The sequence below is a fragment of the Hemitrygon akajei genome, chromosome 4 (assembly GCF_048418815.1).
Source record: "Hemitrygon akajei chromosome 4, sHemAka1.3, whole genome shotgun sequence".
NCBI classification, from domain to species: domain Eukaryota; kingdom Metazoa; phylum Chordata; class Chondrichthyes; order Myliobatiformes; family Dasyatidae; genus Hemitrygon; species Hemitrygon akajei.
Genome location: NC_133127.1, coordinates 36,695,273 through 36,721,196, shown reverse-complemented (window position 1 = coordinate 36,721,196; position 25,924 = coordinate 36,695,273). Strand labels below are relative to the sequence as shown.

At 43.9% G+C, this 25,924-nt stretch overlaps 1 protein-coding gene across 4 annotated transcripts in view; it reads right to left on the bottom strand.

Moving 5' to 3' along the window:
- The window catches only part of LOC140726243 (uncharacterized), a 28,289-nt gene extending 17,609 nt beyond the window's left edge, over positions 1-10,680 (bottom strand). For 2 of the 4 annotated variants that reach the window (XM_073042348.1, XM_073042351.1), the window contains exons 1-2: positions 10,544-10,680; positions 4,816-4,952 (exon numbers count right to left, since the gene is read on the bottom strand). In XM_073042348.1, coding sequence (XP_072898449.1) covers positions 4,816-4,875 — 60 coding nt within the window. In that variant the 5' untranslated portion in view covers positions 4,876-4,952; positions 10,544-10,680. The remainder of the gene's footprint in view (positions 1-4,815; positions 4,953-10,543) is intronic. The other 2 variants (XM_073042350.1, XM_073042349.1) reach the window with 2 other exon arrangements.
- Between the last annotated feature and the right edge of the window lie 15,244 nt (positions 10,681-25,924).

Sequence of the window (25,924 nt, the reverse complement as noted above, 5' to 3'; positions counted from 1 at the left end):
ACATCATTTAGAGTATTTCTCCCTCTTGTGCTCTTTCAAATTTAATTCCAATAGACAGCGTGTTGAGTTGGCCCCAAGTGCTTGTTTTCTTGCTGTAAAATTCCAGGAATCAATGAATAAATTTAACTTATCTCATCCTAGCTAAACTTCCTGCAGAGGCACCTTCACTAACTTCTCTTTCTCTTTCTTTCTCTTTTTCTCTGCCTGTCTCTCTACCTTCCTTTGTCTCTCCTTGACTTTGAAGTTAACTATAATTATCTGAGTCAGTCAAATGGGAATTTTCTGCCTGGCCCTCAAGCCAACTCTGGCATTCAGCACAATCCCACACCAGATAGCAACTTCCCTTGATTTATCAGTTAAAAATCTAGCAGGCTCAGCCTTGGGCATTCCAGGGAGTGACTCTCCACAGCCTTCCTGAAAGACTGGTTCCCACCTTGAGTTATTCTCTCTTTGTTCCAGACCCAGGAAACATTTCCACAGCATCTCCTGTTATCCCCCTTACAACATGTACTCTACATATGTATATCTCAGATGGTTTTCTTTGTATTGGTTCTGAGTCAATGGGCCATTTTGACCATCGTTTGGAACTTCATACCCTATAGAGTCATACAGCACAGAACAGGCCCTTCAGCCCAACTTATCCATGCTGATGAAGGTGCCATCTAAGCTCGTCCTATTTGCCCACGCTTACCCCATTTTTCCTCTCCATGTATTTATCCAAATGTCGAGGCACAACTGCGCAGGTGCGTGGACGTCAGCGAGTTGGACCGGCGGGAAGAATTTAAAAAGAAGACAGCTTTATAGAGCCGGCGTCGGAGTAGAGGAAGTCAGAGCAGGAGGCCTTCGGCTCAAAGGGTCGAGGCAAGGTAAGTTACTTGTGAAGAATAGGAAGTATGTCTGTGAGACTGGTTCTCTGAACTGGGTGTTGGATGTGGGATGTCCAGGAGACTTCCAGCCTCCCGGACAGCCTCACCTGCGCCAGGTGCGTCGAGCTGCAGTTCCTTAGGGACTGTGTAGGGGAACTGGAGATGTAGCTCGATAACCGTCGTCTGGTCAGGGAAAGTGAGGAGGTGACAGAGAGGAGCTACAGGCAAGTAGTCACTCCAGAGCCTCGGGAGACAGATAAGTGGGTACCAGTCAGGAGAGGGAAGGGCAAGAGTCAGATACTAGAAAGTACTCCTGTGGCTGTCCCCCTTAACAACAAGTACTCATGTTTGAGTACAGTACTGTTGGGGGAAGCAATAGTGGCCACGCCTCTGGCACAGAGTCTGGCCCTGTGGCTCAGAAGGGTAGGGAAAGGAAGAGGATGGCAGCAGTGATAGGGGACTCTATAGTTAGGGGGTCATACAGGAGATTCTGTGGACTCAGGAAAGAAACGCGGATGGTAGTTTGCCTCCCAGGTGCCAGAGTCTGGGATATTTCTGATTGCGTCCACAATATCCTGAAGTGGGAAGGTGAACATCAGAGGTCATGGTACAAATTGGTACCAACAACGTAGGTAGGAAAAGGGAAGCGGTCTTGAAAACAGACTGCAAGGAGGTAGGAGGGAAGTTGGAAAGCAGGACCTCAAAGGTAGTAATCTCGGGATTACTGCCTGTGCCATGCGACAGTGAGTATAGGAATAGAGTGACATGGAGGATAAATGTGTGGCTGAGGGATTGGAGCGGGGGTCAGGGATTCAGATTTCTGGATCATTGGGACCTCTTCTGGGGCAGGTGGGACCTGTACAAAAAGGACGGGTTGCACTTGAATCAGAAGGGGACCAATATCCTGGCAGGGAGGTTTGCTAAGGCTATTGGGGAGAGTTTAAACTAGAATTTCTGGGGGTGGGAACCGAACTGAAGTGACGGAGGAAGGGGCAGTTGGCTCACAAATAGAGAAAGCTTGGAGACAGTGCAGGAGGGAGGATAGGCAGGTGATAGAGAAGGGATACGCTCAGACTAATGGTTTGAGATGTGTCTATTTTAATGAGAGGAGTATCATGAACAAAGCGGATGAGCTTAGAGCGTGGATCTGTACTTGGAGCTATGATGCTGTGGTCATTACAGGGAGTTGGATAGCTCAGGGGCAGGAATGGTTACTTTGAGTGCCAGGCTTTAGATGTTTCAGAAAGGACAGGGAGGGAGGTAAAAGAGGTGGGGTTGTGGCACTGTTGATCAGAGATAGTGTCACGGCTGCAGAAAAGGAGGAAGCCATGGAGGGATTGTCTACTGAGTCTCTGTGGGTGGAAGTTAGAAACAGGAAGGGGTCAATAACTCTACTGGGTGTATTTTATAGATCACCTAATAGTAAAAGGGACATTGAAGAACAGATAGGGAGACAGATTCTGGAAAGGTGCAATAATAACAGGGTTGTTGTGATGGAAGATTTTAATTTCCCCAATATTGATTGGCATCTCGCTAGAGTAAGGGGTTTAGGTGGCGTGGAGTTTGTTAGGTGTGTTCAGCAATGTTTCTTGACACAATATGTAGATAAGCCTATAAGAGGAGAGGCTGTACTTGATCTGGTATTGGGAAATGAACCTGGTCAGGTGTCAGGTCTCAGTAGGAGAGCATTTTGGAGATAGAGATCATAATTCAATCTCCTTTACTGGAGAGGAATAGGAACAGACAAGTTAGGAAAGCGTTTAATTGGGGTAAGCAGAAATATGAAGTTATCAGGCAGGAAATTGGCAGCATAAATTGGGAACAGGTGTTTTCAGGGAAATGTACGACAGAAATATGGGAAATGTTCAGGGGATATTTGCGTGGAGTTCTGCATAGGTATGTTCCAATGAGACAGGGAAGTTATGGTAGGGTACAGGAACCGTGGTGTACAAAGGCTGTTGTAAATCTAGTCAAGAAAAAAAGAAAAGCTTATGAAAGGATCAAAAAAAATCTAGGCAGTGATAGAGATCTAGAAAATTATAAGGCTAGCAGGAAGGAGCTTAAGAATGAAATTAGAAGAGCCAGAAGGGGCCAGAAGTGGCAAATGATAGACCAATGAGTCTTACTTCAATAGTTGGTAAATTGATGGAGAAGATCCTGAGAAGCAGGATTTATGAACATTTGGAGAGGCATAATACGATTAGGAGTAGTCAGCATGGTCTTGTAAAAGGCAAGTCATGCCTTATGGCCTGATTGAATTTTTTGAGGATGTGACTAAACACATTGATGATGGTAGAGCAGTAGATGTAGTGTATATGGATTTCAGCAAGGCATTTGATAAGGTACCCCATGCAAGGCTTATTGAGAAAATAAGGAGGCATGGGATCCAAGGGGACCTTGCTTTGTGGATCCAGAATTGGCTTGTCCACAGAATGCAAAGAGTGGTTGTAGATGGGTCATATTCTGCATGGAGGTCGGTCACCAGTGGGGTGCCTCAGGGATCTGTTCTGGGTCCCTTTCTCTTCATGATGTTTATAAATGACCTGGATGAGGAAGTGGAGCAATGGGTTAGTAAATTAGCTGATGATACAAAGTTTGGGGATGTTGTGGATAGTATGGAGGGCTATCAGAGGTTACAACAGGACATCGATAGGATGCAAAACTGGGCTGAGAAGTGGCAGATGGAGTTCAACCCAGATAAGTGTGAGGTGGTTCATTTTGGTAGGTCAAATATAGTATAGCAGAATATAGTATGAATGGTAAGACTTTTGGCAGTGTGGAGGATCAGAAGGATCTTGGGGTCCGAGTCCATAGGACACTCAAAGCTGCTGCGCAGGCTGACTCTGTGGTTAAGAAGGCGTATGGTGCATTGGCCTTCATCAACTGTAGGATTGAGTTCAAGAGCTGAGAGGTAATATTACAGCTATATAGGACCCTGGTCAGACTCCACTTGGCGTACTGTGCTCAGTTCTGCTCAACTCACTACAGGATAGATATGGAAACTACAGAAAGGGTGCAGAGGAGATTTACAAGGATGTTGCTTGGATTGGGGAGCACGCCTTATGAGAATAGGTTGAGTGAACTTGGCCTTTTCTCCTTAGAGCGATGAAGGATGTGAGGTGACCTGTTAGAGGTGTATAAGATTATGATTGTGTGGATAGTCAGAGGCTTTTTCCCAGGGCTGAAATGGCTAACAAAAGAGGGCACAGTTTTAAGGTGCCTGGAAGTAGGTACAGAGGAGATGTCAGGGATAAGTTTTTTATGCAGAGAGTGGTGAGTGCGTGGAATGGGCTACCGGTGACGGTGGTGGAGGTGGATATGACAGGGTCTCTTAAGAGACTCCTGGATAGGTACAGGGAGCTTAGAAAAATATAGGGCTATAGATAACACTAGATAATTTCTAAAGTAAGTACATGTTCGGCATAGTATTGTGGGCCGAAGGACCTGTATTGTATTGTAGGTTTTCTATGTTTCTATGTCTTTAAATTTCATTATTGTACCTGTTTCCACTACTTTCCTCTGGCAGCTCATTCCATATACCCGCCAACCTCTATATGAAGTTGCCCCTCAGATGCCAATTAAATATTTCCCCTCTTATCTTGAACCTATGCCATCTGGTTTTTCGTTCCCTTACTTTGGGAAAATAAACAGTGTGCATTCACCATAAAGCCCTTTATGACTTTATACATCTCTAAAAGATCACTCCTCAATCTCCAATGCTCCAAGGAATTAAGTACTTGTTTGTCCAGCCTCTCCAGATAATTCAGGCCCTCATGCACTCCCTCCACTTTAATAACGTCTTTCCTGGAACAGGGTGCCCAAACTGTATATAATTCTCTAACTACTGCCTCACCAATGTCTTGTACATCACCTTGTGTGTGAAATATGAGTGAAGAGGTATGTTTAAGTTACTCTGGTTCTTTTTTTCATAAAAGTAGTGATTGCTTACCGGGCTGGCTGAGGCCAAGGCGAAGAGGCAGCTGCTGAGTATCAGCACTTTCATCCTCATGAAGAATCTCCTGCAAAACAGCAATTCTCCTCGTCGGTGGATAGAGCTGACTGACGATGGGCAGCACTGAAATGCAACTATTAGTCAGACAGGTTATGTCCAACATACAGACTCTTGTACTTCAAACAGGGGCATTCAAATGAGAGAGAGTGTTAAACACATTCCTACCTAGGATAAATTGAAGTTGAGAATACTGTGCTTGAAAAAGTAGCAGGGCTGATTCCTGACTAACTTTTAAAGGAAGATTCGCTTTATTTGTCACATGTCCTGTACATTGAAACGTACATTGAAATTCATCATTTGCTTCCAATCAAATTAGTGAGGATTGTACCGGGCAACCTGCAAGTGTTGCCATAGTATTAACTCTTCAATTGGGCAGGATATCTTGACAGTGAAAATTTGCTCATGTACTGTGCTTCTGTGCAGTTGTACAAATTATTGGTTAGATTGCAGTTGGAGTACTGTCCACAGTTCTGGTTAATACACTGCAGGAGGGATGCAGTAGCAATGGAGAGAGTGCAGAGGAGATTTGCCACCATGACTGCTTTATGGCATTTGAGCAACCGATCTCACTGAAGAGGTTGGATCATTCTGCAATGTAAAAAGTTGGCTGCAGGGATAACCAGGGAGAGAAAAGTAATATCGGGAGTTATCCAGTTATAGAACAATGAACAAACCTTGCCCCAATGAGGAATCTGTACAGGACTCAGTGTCCCAGAGCAGCTGATTAACCCGGTTAGTGTTTCCACAAATACTAATTCCAAAAACGTCATCAAAGACCTTAAGACATTAAGAAATAGGAGGAGAAATCAGCCATTGGCTCATCGTCTATTCCACCAGTTATTTGATCATGGCTGATCCATTTTCCCTCTCAGCCCCAATACTAGAAGACGTGCATTTCAGGTGTGAGTGGGAAAGTTTAAAGGAGTAGTGTGAGTCAAGTTTTTTTAACAGTTGGAATTGGAATTGGTTTATTTATTTTCACATGTGCTAAGATACAGTGAAAAGCTTGCCTTGCATACTGTTAATACAGATAAAATCATTACACAGTGCTTTGAGGTAGAACAAGGTGAAGCAATAACAGAGTACAGAATAAATTGTAACAGCTACAGAGGAGGTGCAGTGCAGGTAAGTAGTAGGATGCAACAATCATAACAAGTTAGATTATGAGGTCAAAGTCCATGTCATCATATTCATTAGTCTTATAACAGCAGGTCTTTGAATATGCTGGCTGCTTTACTGAGGCAGAGAGAAAAATAGAGAGTTCACGGATAGGGGGCTGGTTTCTGTGATGTGTCCACAACTGTCTGCAGGTTCTTGCAGTCACGTTCAGAGCAGTTGCATACCAAGTCGTTATGCATCCAGATAGGATGTTCTCTGTGGTGTACTGATAAAACTCGATAAGGCTCGACAGGGATATGCCAAATTTCTTTAGCTCCTGAGAAAACAGAGGCAACGGTGAGCTTTTTTGGCCATGGTGTCTACGTGGTTGGACCAGGACAAGCTATTTGTAATGATCTTAAAAGCCTGAAGGTCTCAATCCTATAAACCTCAGCACTGTTGATGTAGACAGGGGCATGTGCACTGCTTTTTATATGAACACATCAAGATGCAGGGAATGGAGGGATATGCATCACATTCAACACAAACATTGTGGGACAAAGTATCTGTCCCTGTGCCAAACTGTTCTACGTCTATGTTCCAAAATATGACAGACATAAAATAATGTTTTCTTCTAGGCAAGTCCATGCAGTGACAGTGGGTTTACAGGCTGCATTGACGACGTCTCCGTGAACTGGATGTACTTAGGGTCAGTTGCCACAAGGTGTCACAGACACTGTGCTTACACCTGATGATCAGGGCGAGTGGTCTTGGTCATCAGGTTACAGACAGGCATTGGAATGAACCAGTATTCCTGCCAAAATTCATACATTTAACTTAAAACAATTTGCTTTGTTAGTGCTTGTGGCTTGGAGTCAAATGATGGGCACTGAATTCCTCACTTGGGTGGAGAATGGGATGAAGATGAGAGCAGGGACTTTGAAAATTCAAACACTGTTTCCCATTCACATACAAATAACCTACAAGTAGATTCACCAGTTTTGGAAACTCTGTACGGCAGATTTTCAAAACTTTACAGTTTAAAGCAATAATGTAGAATACAAGACCTATTGGAATCAATGTGACCCACTGCTTTAGACTCACATTTCACTTACATCATGGTCATCTGTATCATAATCCCCGGACCTGTGTCAGATCTGTAATCATCAACCCCCTTGCCATACAAGCACTTGAGATTCCAAGTTTGACTTTTTCAGGTGATCTAAATTCAAAATGCCACAGGATTTGGCAGATGCCGGAGTCTGGAGCAACAAACAGTCCGCTGGAGGAGCTCAGCAGGTCGAGCAGCATCTGTGGGGGATAGTAGATACTTTGTGTTGAGACCCTTCACCTGGACTGAAAGATAGAGCAGAGATAGCCAGTATAAAACACTGAAAGGAGGGGGTGGAGCAAGAGCTGGCAGGTTGTAGGTGGATCCAGGTTAGTGGGATGATAAGCAGATGGAACAGGGGCATGTGTGGAGAGTGACAGAGGCTGGGAGGTGATAGGTGGAGGCAATACAGGGCTGCAGATGATGAAATCCAATAGGGAGGGAAGGTGGAGCATGGAACCAAATAAGAGAAGTGGGGAGGGCAGATGGGAACAGTGGGTGGGGGTGGGGGTGGAGGTGAACGTGTGTAGTGGGTCTAGAGCCGAAATGAAGTTGTCCATTTTCCTCCAGAGATGCTGCCTAACATGCTGAGCTCCTCCAGCTGTTTTGTTATTGTAAACACCTGGCAGCTCAAGACACAGAAACTAATACAAGATTAGAACATAAAAAATTCACTGACAGACCAGGACAGACAGCCCCTCAAGCCAGCTCCACCAGTGATCGCAATCGGGGTTGTCCTTTGACCTCAGCACCATTTCCCTGCACTGTCCTCTGATCCACCTGAACATCCAGAGATCTTTCGCTCTGGAAATACTCTTAATGATTCACCTCCCTCTGAGTGAAGAAATTGCTCCTCATCTCAGTCATAAACCTTACCCTGAAACGGTGCCCCTGGCTCTAGACCAGGCATGGGCAAACTAAGCTTTTTAATCCGGCCCGCAGAACTTGATGAAATTATATTAATAAACCTTGTTAACACCTCAGATCCATCCTGAGAATCGCCACAACAAAACTAAATCCAGACTTTGATGCACTGGCTAAAAAGGGAGACCAACAACACTGTTCCCACTGAAATTAAAAATAAGTTTCTTCGTTGTGTTATGTAAAAAATGCATTTGAAAATATTTTTTTCAATAAGCCTTACATGTTACATGTCATTTCTGTTAAGTGATGGACATGAGTAGTGCGCAGGTGCACGTACGTTCTCAAAATAAAAAATGCGCTCCAGATCAAATAACGCGCTCCGCATACTGGCGCGCTGTCACTGTTCTGTCCTTGTGCTGGTTGTTGTTGAGTTTTGGCACAGGGGACAATTGAATAAGAAGGAGCAGGACAAGTAGACCTGCATCTCCTACAGTTTTTGAAATAAAGACAGTCAGGAGGAGAGTGATGATGATAATATCTTGAAGGATAACAGAATTTTCAGTGCTTTAAAATAATAACTGTTACTATTAAAAAAAGCTGTATTTTATTCATTTAATTTTCAGTGTTTTAAAAGTCATTTCAATAAATAGCTAAATACCATGGGACTTCAAAGACAGATATTTTGTTGTAATGCATTTGTTCATTTTCAATTGAAATTAAAGCACATGTTTTCTACATATCCCATGATATTTTATTTTCTCTTATGAGGTGTATTACCAAAACACTCCGTCCATCTGCTCCTGGTCCGGCCCCCCTGTCAAATTTTAGAACCCTTTGTGGCCCACAAGTCAAAAAGTTTACCAACCCCTGCTCTAGACTCTTACAGTCCTGTCAAATCCTTTAGGAACTTTACATTTCTTGATTATATTGCCTCTTCCAGAGAATACAGTGCCAATCTACACCATTAAAACCAGAAACTGCAAAGTATTCAGCAGGTCAGTTCTTGGAAAGAGAAACACAGTTAATGTTTTAGGTTGAAGATGCTTTGTCAGAACTGGGAAAGAGAGAAAGTAAGTTAAAGACTGTGGACGCTGGAATCTGGAGCAACAAACAATCTGCTGGAGGATATCAGCAGGTCGAGCAGCCGCTGTGAAGGGAAAGAATTGTCAATGTGTTGGGTCAAGACCCTGTATCAAGTCAGGATGTTTAAATTGGCAGGGATGGTGGGGTCAGATAGCTGGAGGAAAGGACATATCTCTGATAGGGTGAGCAGCATGTCTCTGGGATGACATTTTGATTGAGTGGTTTGATGAGGGAGAGTGAGGAGGTACAGGAGCCTGAAGACACACACTCAGTGTTTTAGGAGCAGCTTCTTCCCTTCTGCCATCAGATTTCTGAATGATCAATAAATCCAGGAGCACTACCTCACTACTTTTGCTCTTTTTTACACTACTTATTTATTCATTTAATGTATATTTCTTATTGTAATTTATAGTATATTTTACGTATTGCATTGTACTACTGCTGTTAAACAACAAACGGCCAGACATATTTCACTGATGATACATCCGATTCTGATTTTGATACTGGTTCTGAGATAGAGAACACCATCAAAGGAAGGTTCAGGGATGACAGCTCATTCCACATACCATTTACCTGTGTGAAAAAATCACCCCTCAGGTCCCCTTTAAACCTTGTCCCTCTCACCTTAAACTATTCCTTAAAATCTTCAACACCCCTGGACGGGAGACAGACGTTGACAATTTATCATATCTGAGCCCCTCATGATTTTATACGTCTCTACCATGTCCAGGGAAAGCAGGTGCAGCCTATCCAATCTCTCCGTATAACCCCTCCAGTCCAGACAACATCTTTGTGAATCTTTTCTACACCTTTCTCTACAGCGTGGTGACCAGAACTGGATATCATACTCCAAGTACAGCCTAAGCAATATTTTGTACAACTTTAGCACTAGAGGTGACCCCCACTTTACAAAAGTAGAGCGTTCCTATGAAACCTTTCTTAAGCTGAAATGGTGTAAAGCGAAGAACCATTAATTTATATGGGAAAGATATTTGTAAAAGCGAAAATCCTCTTTGTAATGCGAAAACAGGTTACTAATGTAGGTCTTTTGTAAAAGTGAAGTGGCGTAAAGCGAACATTCATAAAGCGGGTGACATTGTATGTCCCAACTCTGTACTCAATTTCTTCTCTATAGGTCAGAGGTTCCCAACCTTTTTTATGCCATGGGCACCTACCTTTAACCAAGGGGACCATGGACCCCAGGGTGGGAACCCCTGCTCTAGATGATTCCAACCAAATCTCAGATAAGCCTCTTTAGGTGGCTGGTTACTTCCAGTGATCAGTAACTCCTCTCCCAGGACAGTCACTGACTGAGTCTCAGGGTGAGAAACTCACCCCACCTTTAACAAACCACCCACCGGCTGTTCTCTGATGCTCACCTCTTACATCTTCAGTAAACGGCAAAGATGTCACCCACCCACCCAGCATCCTCAACACTTTAAAACGGACATTCCAGTCTCTGAGCTGTCAGTCTGGGCTCGATAAGTTGGCAGAGTTTAACCTCATTACCTGTCCACCGTGGAGATGCTGGGTTGCTGGAGTGAAGGACCTTCTCGCTGCTCTGAGGGAACTAAATCCCAGCTGAGCTCGAACTCTCCGACAGTGAACAGGGACCTCACTCCCCAGGAACTTATCCTCCATCCGCTCCTGATCACAGCCAATCGCTGCTCAGGGCAGGGGTGGGAATGGGCTGATACAGTCATCACTCCCCTCCAGAAACTGTCGCTCGGAGAAACAGCAGGATTCACCCCAGTTTGAACTTGTTTATGGTCCATACACTAATTATGTTTGTTCACACTTGTTTCATCAGAACAACATAATTTTGCAATTTAGAAAGGCTTTTACTGGCAATCTTTCAAAGTTTAGAAAGCTCAGACTTCTTCAGGAATTTGTACGTCCCCCCACCCCTGACCGCATGGTTTCCTCTGGGTGCTCTGGCTTCCTTTAACATTCCAAATTCACACAGGTTAGGGTTATTAACTTGTGCCAATGCTATGTTGGCACTGGAACCAGGCTGCGCCAGCACATCCTCGGACTGTATTGGTCATTGACGCAAATGACACATTTCACTGTATTTTTCCATGGCCTGATGTACATGTGACAATAAAACTAATCTTTACTCAGTAACAACAAGTATTGTGTTCAGCTTTGGTCACCCTGTTACAGGAACAACATGATTAAACTGGAAAAAGTGCAAAAACAATTTACAACAAAATTGCCATAACTACAGGGATTGAGTTAGAAGGAGAGGTTAGACACACTGGGACTTTACTCCTTGAAGTGTAGGAGACTGATGGGTGATCTCATCAAGTTATATAAAATCACGACAGGTATATTTAGGGTGAGCGATCCTTTCTCCAGGGTTGGAGAATTGAAAGCTAGATGACATGGTTTTAAGGATAGAGGTGAAAGTTTTATTAAGAACTTAAGGGGTAACTTTTTTACACAGCAGGCGGTAGATATATGGAACAGCTAGCAGAGGAAGTGGTTGAAACAGTTACATCAGATACATATAAGAAGCATCTGGAGAGATTAAATTAGAGGAAAATGGGCTAAATGCTGGACATGAGATTAGTTTGAATATACAGTATATCTTGGTTGGCATGGACCAGTATGGCTGAAGGACATTTTATCTGTGCTATACACCTCTATGATATCATTCATATCTCTGTATCATTATGACATCTTTATCCACTCGTGCTGATCATATTCATGAGGTCTGCCATGTGATATGCAAGCTGGGGCAGAACGATATTGAGAACAAGCCATGTAGTAGGCCCACCCCCACCCATGCAGCTGATGAATACAAAGGAATGGCAGAGACTGATACAATTTGGCACTAGTGGCGTCACAGTAGTTGCCAGTCAGTGTTGAACTCAATGTAGGACTGCCTTAGGGACTCCAGCTCTGGATTTTTCCCTTGGGGTTTACTCCTGAAGCCTTCCACGTGAGTGGGTGTAACCGCAAGGTAGCGGAGGTTTGAGACCAGAGTTTTCTTTCTCCTAGATGAGCTGACAGGCCCCATCTGCCCAAAGTGACTGGTTTTAAGATGCCGGTAACCTGCCTTCACCCCTTCTCCTGTCAGGAGAAATGGATCTGTTGGGTTTCGTAGTGAAGGCCAGGAGCTGGACTTGGTTGTTGGAGGTTATTTGAGATGCACGCCATTGGGAGCATTTATTAGGTAATGGGAGCTTATCCCGGCTATAACAACCTTAAGGAATCAATCGTATTCTTATTAATTGAATTACCAGACCATAAAGTCAGTTCAGAATCAGAATCAGGTTTATTATCACTGGCATGTGACGTGAAATTTATTAACTTAGCCGCAACAGTTCAATGCAATACATAATCTAGAAGAAAATCAATCAATCAATTGCAGTATTTGTATACTGAACAGATTAAAAATAGTGCAAAATCAGAAATAACATATATTAAAGAAGTGATGTAGTGTTCACGGGTTAAATGTTTATTTAGGAATTGGGTGGCAGAGGGGAAGAAGCCATTCCTTGTTCATTGCCACTTTCCATGAATGGGAACTTCCAAAGTTTCAGAGTGTCTGTAAAAGGGATTACCTGTGGTCTGACACCAGATTACTCCTCTGTCCACCTTCCACAGAGATCCATGTTCATCCCCCACCCCTGCCAGCTTCTTATTTTGAAACGTAACAAGTAATTCCAAGGGTCGCCCTAACTGTAGTCTCAGTGAACCACAGTAAAACACAACATTGAAACCAGCCTTTCAGCTGATTAAATCTGTGCTGACCAACAGCCATCCACTCAACCCAATCCTACACTGATCCCATTATTTATTCTCCCTACGTTCCCATCACACCCCCTGGATTCTACACCAGAGGAGCAACTTCCAGCAGCTAATTAACCAGCCAGCCTGCAGGTCTTTGGGATCTGGGAGGCAACCAAAGCACCCAGGAGAAACCCACCTGGTCACAGGGAGAACATGCAAACTCCACATAGTCAACACCAGAGGTCAGGTTCGAACCCGGGTCTTTAGAACTGGAGGGCAGCAGCTCTACCGTCTGTGCCACCGTGTTCCTCTTCCCGCATTACCTCTTACTTTTAACCTTCATTTCCCAATTATGCTGTAAATTCCAAGTCACTCCATGGGCTTGATTGACTTCTTCATTGTCGATGCTGAAACCTAAGAAGCTAGGAATGAGAAGAATGTTGTTTTTTATTTACTCTGGATGTGGGAAGCAAAGCCTATATTTATTGCCCATCCCTAATTGCCCATGAGTGGGTGACATAAGAAAGTGTGCCCATGGAAGGAGTTGCAGGGCAGGTGGTTTATTTCCAAATCAGGGTGGTGTGTGACTGGGTGGTGTCCTGCTTTCTGCCCTTGTCCTTGGTGGTGGTGGAGGTGGGGATTTGGGAGTAGCCTGCGGTGGTGGAGCGGGTGAACATTCAGGGAGGTGGGTGTGAGCTGATTTGTCCTGCAAAGTGTCGGACCTCTTGAGAATGGTGGAGATGCTCTTATCCAGAGAAAGGAAATATTCCACCAGGAGCCTGGCATCTGCCTTGTATTCGGTGGCACCACTATCAACAAATCCCTTCTCACCAGGTCAATAGTGACCACAAACTCCACCAGACCAGCCACGTAGTAAGTCAGAGTTTGGGTTCTCAATTCCTGGCACTCAAAGGCCTTTCTACCATCTACAAGGCTCATCAAGAGCATAATGTAGTGTCAGGGCCTGCTGTATGCCTCCAGTGTATGCCAATACCTAGTGATATCAGTATTTGGTTCCACCCGTACCTAGAGATTGTAGTACATACCTGCTGATACTAGTACCTGGTAATTCCAATACCTGGAGCCCACATGCTTACTAGGAGGACCTACAAGCTCCACGCAGACAGCACCAGAGATCAAGTGTGAAGCCAGGTCTCTGGAGCTATGAAGGAATAACTCTGACCACTGCACCCCTGTGCCAACTATTGTTGTGCATTTAGTATTTAAGTTATCTTGTATATATATTGGTTTATTAAGCATTCTTGTTTGTTTAAATAATTCATTACAGGTTATATGTATACCTACGTGAATTGCAAACACCATCACGCTACCATGTGATATGTGCGCGCCTCACTTAAAGAAAACACCAAGTTAGACCCTCATTTTGGAATTCCAAGTCTTCCTTTGAATTAGTTTAATGTTTTGAAGTTACAAATTACAACACCTGTATTCTCCTTTCTCTATTATCTTTTAGATTTAGCCTTCATTTCCCAATTATGCTGCAAATGACAAGTCATTCCATTGACTCCCTTATCATTGTTTTTGAAATCAAAATCAGGGTTGTCATTACCAATGTTGCAAATTGCCCTTCTTTTGTACAATACAATCTTCTCAAGGCTTACTTTGTCCTTAGCCCTGGCCAGAATTCCCATGGCTCTGAAGCCATTTGTCCAACTACTGTCTGAACAAGACACATCTGCTTTAACCATCCTAACTCACAGCTGGGCCATCACGTTTCAGCACCCTTTACAGCTGACATTCTAGGATGGGGTAGACAAGACACACTTGTTTTCTTATCAGGCTGCGGTTGTAAGGGTGCCAGATCATGTGTTGCAACTCATCAGATTGTCCCTTTCACGGGAAAGCATTTCCAAAAGCATGTTGGTCAGCAGGATGGAGTTGGGCCTAAGTGTCTACCTATCTACCTAAGGGAGTGTTCTCCCAAACCTCTGTTGAGAGACATGATATCAGACCTTCAGCCGCACCGTTAACAAAGAACAGAGTGAGGCCAGTACCTGAAGATGCCAAAATATGGAGGTTCCAGTTTCTGTCTGTGCCATTACCTGGTGATGTGGGTGGGGGTGATGTCAGTTCTTGGAGATGCCCATATCTGAAACAGCCAGAAAGCACATAGTGTTCCCTTGCAGGGTATAATCAGTGCCTATTGATGAGAAAAGTAAGTGAAAGCTGATGGTTCTGTTTTCTGGAGATGCCACTGTCTGGTAATACCAGTACACAGTGAATGATAAAAACTGAAGATTAGCTTTATTTGTCATATGTGCATGGAAAGATGCAGTGAAATGCATTGTCTGCGTCAATGAGCAACACAATCTGAGGATGTGCTGGGGGCAGTCTGCGAGTGTCACCGTGTTTCCAGCACCAACGTAGCATGCCCGCATCTCACTAACCTACTAACCCATTCATGTGGGAGGGAACTGAAGTCCCTGGAGGAAACCCCACACAGTCACGGGGAGAATGTACAAACTCCTTACAGACAGCAGCAGGAATTGAAATCTGGTCACTGATCACTGGCGTAAAGTGTTAAGGTAGCCCCTACGCCACCGTTCAGTGATGATGATAGCTTGATAGACCAGTGTGGTGATACCAGTACCTGCTGATGTCAACGTCTGGTGATGTTAATGGATGGAAGTCCTAATTACCGATGATACTAATGCTTAGTAATGACAATGTTTAAAAGATATCGGATAGGTACATGGATGGGCAGATTTAAGGGGATATCAGTCAAACACTGACAAATGGGACTAGTATAGACAGGCACCTTTGGTCAAGATGGATGAGTTGAGCCAAGGGACCATGCTGTATAACTCCATGACTGTATGAATCTATCGGTATCTCCAGGTGTTGGTATCATGTAGCTTGGTTTTACCAGGCATGGGCATCTCCAAGTATTAGCATTTGTAGCTATTGGCATCAACTGGCATTGGCACTGCTAGATATTGACATCTGTGTTAGTAGACTCTCAAAGTACTGTTGTTGCCTGGGCTTTATGCAATCAGGTGTTAACGGTCAAGTATTTGCATCTGCTGCTGTCAGTATCTCCACGGGTAGGTATCAGCTGATATTCCTGACATTACATGGTATACACTCAGCGACCACTTTATTAGTTGCAGGAGTGGAACCTGGTGTGGCCGTCTGCTGCTGTAGCTCAACCACTTTAAGGTTCATTCCGTGCATTCATTGATGCTCTTTCTGCACACCACTGTGGTAACATGTGATTATTTGACTTACTGTTACTTTTCTGTCAGCTTGAACCAGTCTGACCTCTCTCATTAACAAGGCATTTTTGCCCACAGAACCGCCACTCAACGGATATTTTCTTTTCGTACCATTCGCTGTAAACTCTAGCGACTGCAGTATGTGAAAATCCCAGGAGATCAGCATTCCACAGTCAAAGTCAGTTTGATCACATTTCGTCCCCATTCTGCTGTTTGGTCTGAACAACAACTGAATCTCTTGGCCATATCTGCATGTTTTTATGTATTGAGGTGCTGCCATATGATGGTCTTTATTTTAATAGGTTCTTTTGTGTTTCTTTGTTTTGTGGCTGCCTGTAAGGAGATGAATCTCACGGTTGCATAATGTGTACATGCATTGATAATAAATGTACTTTGAACTTTGATTAGATATTTTCAATACCGAGCAGGTGTACTGGTGTACCTAATAAAGTGGCCACTAACATGGTGGAGTAGCAGTTAATGCAGAGATCACCAGTCGATGTCCACTTCCTGCCACTGTCTGTAAGGAGTTTGTATGTTCTCCCTGTGACTGCGTGGGTTTCGTCTGGGTGCTCCGGTTTCCTCCCACAGTCCAAAGATGTATGGTTAGGGTTAGAGTTAATTTGCAGGCTGCCACTGACCATCACTATATATTTCAATGTTTCAATGTACATGTGACAAATAAAGATAATCTTCAAACCTCTTGATCTTTATTCTATCATTACCTACAGAGATCAGAAGGTACTGGTGTCACCAGCCAATGTTTCTGAAACCAGTGTTATCACACTGTAATACTACGTGTGGAGATACTGATGGCAAATACTTGACCGTTAACACCTGATTGCATAAAGCCCAGGCAACAACAGTACTTTGAGAGTCTACTAACACAGATGTCAATATCTAGCAGTGCCAATGCCAGTTGATGCCAATAGCTACAAATGCTAATACTTGGAGATGCCCATGCCTGGTAAAACCAAGCTACATGATACCAACACCTGGAGATACCAATAGTTTCATACAGTCATGGAGTTATACAGCATGGCCCCTTGGCTCAACTCATCCATTTTGACCAAGGTGCCTGTCTATACTACTCCCATTTGTCTGTGTTTGACTAATAACCCCTTAAATATTTCCATCCACGTACCTATCTGATATCTTTTCGACATTGTAATTGTATCCATCTCCACCTCATTCCATACATACTCACCACCCTCTGTGTGGAAAACTTACCCCTCAGATCTCTCTTAAATATTTCCCCTCTCACCTTAAACCCACGTGCTCTAGTTGTAGACTCCCTACTCTGGGAAAAAAAACTGTGCCCGTCCATCTTATCTAGGACACTCATGAATTTATAACCATCTATAAGGTCTTCCTCACATCAGCTGTGGCCGGACAGAGTTCCTGGCAGGAGAAAGGGGGACCATCCTTGCTGACTCAGCATTCTGTGCACCGAGCGGTGTGTAAAAGACACTCAGCCTATCAGGAAGAGATGTGGCACTGTCATTGATGCACAAGGTGGACTTGTAGTCCATTATGATCAAAGTCAAAGTAGATTTATCATCAAAGTAGACATATGTCACCATATACAACCCTAAGATTAATTTTCCTGCAGACATACTCAAGAACTCCAAAATAGAATCAATAAAAGGCCACTCCAACTTGGGCTTTCAACCAGCATGCAAAGGAAAACAAACTTTGCAAATACAAAAAGAAGGAAATAATAATAATAAATAAGCAATAAATATCAATAACATGAGATGAAGAGCCCTTGAAAGTGAGTCAATAGGTTGTGAGTACAGTTCAGTGATGGAGCAAGTGAAGTTGAGTGAAGTTATCCCCTCTGGTTCAAGAGCCTGATGGTTGAGGAGTAATAACTGTTCCTGAATCTGGTGGTGTGGGTCCTGAGGCTCCTGTACCTCCTTCCTGACAGTTGAGGGGTAATAACTGTTCCTGAATCTGGTGGTGTGGGTCCTGAGGCTCCTGTATCTCCTTCCTGATGGCAGCAGCGAGAAGAGAGCATGTCCTGGCTGGTGGGGATCCCTAATGTATGTGCTCGATGGTGGGGAGGCTGTATCCACGAGGAGGAAGAGGGGGATGGGTTCTAAATGAGGAGAAAATTCACAGGACTTGGGAGCCCTTGTGCAGGATTCCCCATGGGTTAAATTGCAGGTTGAATTGCTGGTGAGGGAGGCAAATGCAATGTTAGCGTTCATTTTGAGAGAATTAGAATAAAAGAGAAAGAATGTAATGCTGAGGCTTTATAAGGCATTGGCCAGACTGCATTTGGAGTATTGTGAGCAGTGTTGGGCCCCTTATCTGTGAAAAGATATACTGCCATCGGAGAGGGTCCAGAGTAACCTTTGGTTATGAGAATTAATCCAGAAACGAAAGGGTCTGTACTTGCTGAAGTTCAGAAGATTGAAGAGGGATCTCACTGAAACCTACTGAATATTGAAAGAATGGATGTGGAGAGGATTCTTTCCTATAGACGGGCAGTCTAGGACCAGAGGGAACAGCCTCAGAATAGAAGGACATCCATTTAGAACAGCAATGAGGAGGAATTTCTTTAGCCAGAAGGTGATGAGTCTGTGGAATTCATTGCCATGGATAGCTGTGAAAGCCAATTCATTGAGTAGATTCTATATGGAGGTTGATGAGTTCTTGATTACACTGGGTGTCTAAGAGAAGGCAGGGGAAAGGGTTGAGTGGGATAATATTTCAGCCATGATGGAAAGGTGGAGCAGACTCAGTGGGCCGAATGGCCTAATTCTGCTCCCATGTTTTATGGTCTAATATAAGACATTGCTCCTCTAACCTAGTGGCAGTAGAGGAGGCTTTGGGCTGACATGTCAGAATGGGAATAGGAAGTCGAATTGAAATGGGTAGCTGCTGGGGAATCCTGTTTTTTTTAATGGATGAAGGTGTTCAACAAAGCTCTTCTCCCACTCTGTATCCGGTCTCACTGATACAGAGGAGGCCACATCGGGAGCACCAGATACAATAGATGATCCCGACAGACTTGCATGTGTGGTGTCAGCTCACCCGAAGGACTGTTTGGGACTCTGAGTGGAGGAGGTGTACGGAGGAGGTGTAGGGGCAGCTTAGCCCGTCCCATTTGCAGGAGGGAGATCAGTGGGAAATGACGTGTGAACAACTGAGTCAAGTAGAGAACGATCTCTGCAGAGACAAACAGTGGGATGTGGGAAGGGAAAGAGATACCTAGTTGTAGTATCCGTTGTAGATGGCAGAGTTGTGGAAAATAGAACTTTGGAAGATTGGAGAGGTGGGGACCTCAATCAGGTCCATTGCCCAAGGATAAACGGCAGGAGTAGTTCTTGGCAGCATAATAGAGCTTTGAACAGCAGCCATTTGGCATTTGGGATTGATTAGTAAGAGCGAATTAAAGGAAGACAGGGGAAAGCACAGCAGCCATAGTTAGAGTGGTGATCTTAAGGCTTCAGCGAAGAGAAGCTTCATTCAGAGAATGCAAAGGAAAGAAAAGCAAAAGTTTTTTTCATTATCTTCTTTACATCATCTCTCTGACACAGTGGTGCCAAGAAAACAACCTCTCCCTCAATGTCACAAAAACAAAGGAGCTGGTTGTGGATTACAGGAGGAATGGCGATCGACTAACCCCTATTGTTATCAATGATTCTGAGTTTGAGAGGGGAAACAGCTTTAAGTTCCTCGGCATCCACATCACCGAGGACCTCACTTGATCTATACAGCAGATCACCTCAGACAGTTGAGGAAGTTTGGTATGGGCCCCCAAATCCCAAGAACTTTCTACATGGGCACAATTGAGAGCATCCTGACTGGCTGTATCACTGCCTGGTATGGGAACCGTACTTCCCTTAATTGCAAGATTCTGCAGAGAGTGGTGCGGACAGCCCAGCTCATCTATAGTTGTGAACTTCCCATGATTCAGGACATTTACAAAGACAGGTGTGTAAAAAGGGCCTGAAGGATCATTGGGGACCTGAGTCACCCCACCCACAAACTGTTCCAGCTGCTACCATCTGGGAAACAGTACCACAGCGTAAAATCCAGGACAGCTTCTTCCACCAGGCCATCAGACTGACTAACACATGCTGATTTGAGTGTATTTTTATGTTACATTGACTGTTCTATTTATTATAAATTATTATAAATTTCTGTGATTGCACATTGCATATTAGACGGCGATGTAACAAAGATTTTTACTACTCATGTATGTGATGGATGTAAGAAATGAAGTCACTTCCATTCGTCTGCTCAGCTAGGACAGTAGAGATGTCAGGCAGGATAGAGCAATGTTCCTCGTGGAATATGGGGAGGCAGGGAGATCACCAGTAGCCCTGACCACTACGACTGTAAGAAGTGCATCCAGCTGCAGCTTCTAACAAACCACGTTTGGAGCTGGAACTGGATGAACTCCAGATCATTCTGGAGGTTGAAGAGATGACAGAAAGGACAGAAAGAGAGGTAATTACAGCCAGGGTGCAGGACACAGGAAACTGGGTGACACTCAGAAAGGGGAAAGGGGTAAAGGAGCTAGTCAGAGTACCCCTGTGGCCATCCTCCCCTCAGCAATAGGTATATCACTCTGGATGCAGTCGAGGGGGGTTGGAATGACCTCAGAGGAAAGTCAATGGCACTGAGTCTGCTTCTGTGATTCAGAAGGGAAGGAAAAAGAAGAGGCAGGTTGTGGTGAAAGGGGATTCGTTAGGGGAATGGACAGGAGGTTCTGTGGGCGAGAAAGAGATTCCCGGATGTTATGTTGCCTCCCGGGTGCCAGGGTCCAGGATATCTCAGATCGAGTCCTCAGCATTCTTAAGTGGGAGGGTGCACAGCAGAGGTCATGGTCCATGTAGATATCAATGACGTGGGTAGGACAAGTGACGAGCTTCTGCATAGTGAGTTCAGGGAGTTAGGTGCTAAGTTAAAGGGCAGGACCTTCAGGGTTGTGATCTCAGGATTGCCACCCGTAACACGTGCTAGTGAGACTAGAACTAGGAAGATTATGCAGTTTAATACGTGGCTAAGGAGTTGGTGTAGGAGGGAGGGCATAAGATTTTTGGATCACTGGGCTGTCTTCCAGGGAAGGTAGGAACTGTACAGAAAGGATGGTTTGCATCTGAACTGGACAGGTCCAGTATCCTGGCAGGAAGTTTTGTTAATGCTGCACAGTGGGGTTTAAACTAGAGTTGCAGGGGGTATGGGAACCAGAGTGCCAGAATAGTCAGTGGAGAGGTTGTACAGGAAGACATTGCTAAGACCTCAGACAAAGTCAGGATTCAAAAGGTTGAGTGTGGTGCAACAAAATGAAATCATATCATTAGAAAGAGGTGGCATAGGGTTGGAAGGTGTTGAATCATTGTGGATAGAGCTAAGGAGCTGCAAGGGTAAAAAGACCCTGGTGGGAGTTGTATACAGACCCCAAACAATAGTAAGGACGTGGCCTACAAATTACAATGGGAGATAGAAAATGCACGCCGAAAGAACATGTCACAGGGCACTTTAATAGGCAGGTAGATTGGGAAAACCAGGTTGGTGCTCGATTACAGGAGAGGGAATTTCTAGAGTGCCTATGAGATGACTTTTGAGAGCAGCTTGTGCTTGAGCCCACTAGAGGATCAACTATTCTGGATTGGGTGTTGTGCAATGAACCAGAATTGATTAGAGAATTTAAGGGGAAAGTGATCAAAATATGATAGAATTCACCCTGGAATTTGAGAAGGAGAAGCTAAAGTCAGATGTACCAGTACACTTTTGTCTGAGATCTTACCAGTGGAGTAAAGGGAATTACAGAGGCATGAGAGAGGAGTTGGACAGAATTGATTGGAAAAGAACACTGGCAGGGATGATGGCAGAACAGCAACGGCTGGCATTTCTGGAAGCAATTTGGAAGGCACAGGGTATATAGATCCCGAGAGGAAGAATATTCTAAAGGGAAGATGACACAACTGTATCTGAAAAGAGAAGTCAAAGCCAAAGAGAGGGCATATAATAGAGTAAAAATTAGTGGGATGTTGGAGGATTAGGAAGCTTTTAAAAACCAACAGAAGGCAACTAAAAAAGTCTTTAAGAAGGTAAAGATGGAATATAAGCATAAGCAAGCTAATAATATTAAAGAGGACACCAAACATTTCTTCAGATACATGAAGTGTAAAAGAGAGGTGACAGTGGATATTCGACCACTGGAAAACAATACTGGAGAGATAGCAATTGGGGACAAGGAATTGGGCAAAATGGCCCAATTCTGCTCCTATGTCTTATGGTCTAAAATGATGTTCTGGAAACAGAGGCTCATAAGATGGTAGGTTAGGATTAGGGGAACCCTATCCCTGTTATTGCAGCGGGAGGATGAGGTGAGGGCAGATGGAGGAGATACGGCGAAGAGCAGCATCATTGGTGGTGGAATGGACACCCTCTTCCCTGAAGAAGAAGAACATCTCAGATGAAGGACTTACCCTGAAAACAAACACTTTTTTTTCTTAGCAAACATGAGGAAATCTGCAGATGCTGGAAATTCAAATAACACACACAAAATGCTGGTGGAACACAGCAGGCCAGGCAGCATCTATAGGGTCCTGACGAAGGGTCTCAGCCCGAAATGTCGACAGTGCTTCTCCTTATAGATGCTGCCTGGCCTGCTGCGTTCCACCAGCATTTTGTGTGTGTTGTTTGACTTTTTTTTCTTACACTGTTCACAAATTATGTTATCCAGATGGCGATACTAATTAATTAGTCAAGGTTTTACAAAGCATTTTGTGTCCATACTAAAGTTCATTTTTGAGCTTGAACCTGTGCTTCCTGCATGCAGTCACTGTCTAGGCCAAAGGAATATTTCAGGTTTAGTTTTTCTCATTTTGCCTATCTTGTGTCTCCTTCAGTTTGTAAAGATTTTTTCCAGTCACTGTTTAGAACTTAACAACTCAGCCTCAGCATCACCTCCAGGGCTCTTTTGCCCCTACAGTCACTAAAATACTGTATTGAACAATCGAGCCAGTATTTCCACCAGTTAAACAAAGAGAAAACTGAAATAATTGATTTTGTTGCGAAAAAAAATTACAAGTCAGTGCTCGCTTAGAATCCCTGTTGTTACAGACAACAAACCACTCCAAAAACCTTGGTGTTGTGATGGACTCGGACTTAAATTTTAACTGTCAAATTAAGACAATTACAACGTCAGCCATTTTAAAAATATGGCAAGAGTTAAAGGGCTGATGTCCCAGCAAGATCTAGAAAAACTTGTCCGTGTATTTATTTTCAGTAGGCTTGACTACTGTAAAGGCGTTTTCACAGGTCTCTGTAAAAAATCCCTCAGACAGCTGCAGCCCGCACAGAACACCACTGCTAGAGTCCTCGCTGAGACCAAGAAAGTAGAACTTATCTCTCCAGTTCTCAGATCACTACACTAGCTTTCTGTCAGTCAGAGGATTGACTTTAAAACATTACCACTGGTTTATAAAGCACTGAATGGTTTAGGGCCAAAATATATTTCCAGATTCCTGCTGCATTATGAACCTTCCTGAGCTCTCAGGTCATCTGGGGCTGGGTCTGTTTACCGTCCCCAGGGTCAAAACTAAACATGGTGAAGCAGCTTTTAGTTACTCTGCTCCACCTATCTGGAATTACCTTCCAGAGGATCTGAGGTCTGCCCCAACTTTAAGCTCTTTTAAATCGAGGTTTAAAACTTTTCTTTTTGCTTTTAATTAGAATCTCCTGCACTGCAACTTCTATTTATCATATCTAATTTTTGTGTGATTTTATTCTCTTATACATTGTCTGAAATTTGATGTTTGATTTTTATATTTTGTTCTATGTAAAGCACTTTGAACTGCCTTGTGTTTGAAAAGTGCTATCCAAATAAACTTGCTTGTTTGCTTGTAGGAGCATGAGATCGGGGCTGATGTGTAATCCAGTTTCATCCTGAGGAGCCAGCTATGTCATTGGTAATGAGTTTATTACTGACCTCATGTGAAAGCCTTTTGTTTGGTGCCACCCATACAGATCATTCCATACATGATTGCGTAGAGGCAGTGCATATGGAAAAGAAAACCAGGATGCAGGACGCAATGTCACAGTTACAGAGAAAGTACAGCTTAGGTAGTCACTAAAGTGCAAGGGCCATGGCAAGGAAGACAGAGAAATTAAGAGAAATTTACATTTAAGTCAGACAACACAATGCTTTATATTCTTTTGCATTTTTTCTCTTTCACCCCTCAGGTTTGCCCTTGGGATTGAGGGTGTCTCACATTCACCCTGGTACCGTCAGAGGGAACCATGGTCCACAGCAGCAAGTTAGTAGGAGGCCTTTCTCTCATGAATGTTGAGCGTATGGCTCTTTCTCTTGTAAGCTTCAATGACAGTATCAATGATGGCTTGGACCAGGAACGTACACAAATGTCAGCGTTACCTACAGCCTGTAGCTGGGTGACCTTGGTTCTGGAGTGAAGTTGCTGCAGATTAAGCAGCTTTCCATTTGAACCACTCCTGCAGGACATTTATTCGGAGTGATAATCCAATATTGCAGAAAGACAGATTTTAAAAAATGTAGGGGCAAAGATGTAACCTTGATTACACCAGTCTCATGGAGACAGATGGCACAGAAACTGGACCTACAGCCCACCTTGCCCTTGCTGACCGTGGTACTTAGCTACACGAATCCCCTTTCCCCCATTAGGCCTTTATCCCTCTGCTCCCTTCCTGTTCGTGTGCTAGGCCAAATACCCTTTAAATGTGGTAATTGTATCTGTATCTACTACCCCTTCTGGTCACATGTTCCCAATGCTCATCACCCTCAAATCTTACTTTAAATTGCCTCAAATCTCTTTTTAATGTTTCCACTCATATCAAAGTTTGTAACCTCTTACTGTAGAATGGTCTGGCCTGTGGGTAAAAGACTCTGACTATCTAACCTGTCAGTGTCTCTCATTTGATCGTCCTCCATTTGGTCACTTGTCTGACTCCTGTGTTCCTCTGTGAATAAGCCGGCCTGTCCAATGTCTCCTTATAATGTTCCGGGTTACATCCTGGAGAATTGTTCCTGCACTTTCTTTATAGTCACTGCATTGCACTTTGATGCACCATCAATAACTCACTCTGAGACGTAGGAAGCGAGGTATTGGCTTTTATTGACTGGAAGAATGAACAACACTACATCCTGGGGAATGAGGCTGGGCAACAGGCCTCAATCGCCTTTATACAGGGGTCTGTGGGAGGAGCCACAGGAGCAGTCCAGACAGGTATATGTAGTTCACCACACACTTGTACAGTAGCTTGACAACCCAAGTTGTACACAATGCTCTATGTGCAGCCTAACCAGTATTTGTACAGCTGTAACAAGACGTCCCACCCTTTATAGTCAATGCCTTGTACTATGAACACAAGAATACCAAATCTCTTTTTCATCATCCTCGTCACTCGTGTTGCCACTTCCAGGGAGCTCTGAACCTGCACCCCAAGGTCTCTCTGTAATCAATGCTCCTCGGGTCCCTGTCATTCATTCTGTCTGTCCTACCAGAATTTGACTTCCCAATGTGCATTAGCTCACACATGTCAGAATTAAATTTCACCTGCCACCACTCCACTCAACTTTACAGTTGATCAATGTTCTTCAGTATCAGTGAATAACCTCCTTTGTTCTCTGCACCCCTGTGGTGAACTACATATACCTGTCTGGACACGCCCCTCTGCTGACTGCTCCTGTGGCTCCTCCCACAGACCCCTGTATAAAGGCGATTGGAGGCACTGCTCCTCCCTCAGTCTCCAGGATGTCGTGGTCTCTTTCACTGCTAATAAAAGCCTGTTGTTCACCTCCCGTCTCCGAGAGTTATTGATGGTGCATCAATTTTATTAGCAGCAATTTTAAAACATGGAGAGCATTTTACGACCAGACAGATTGGATCTCGACCCTCAATCCCAGGAA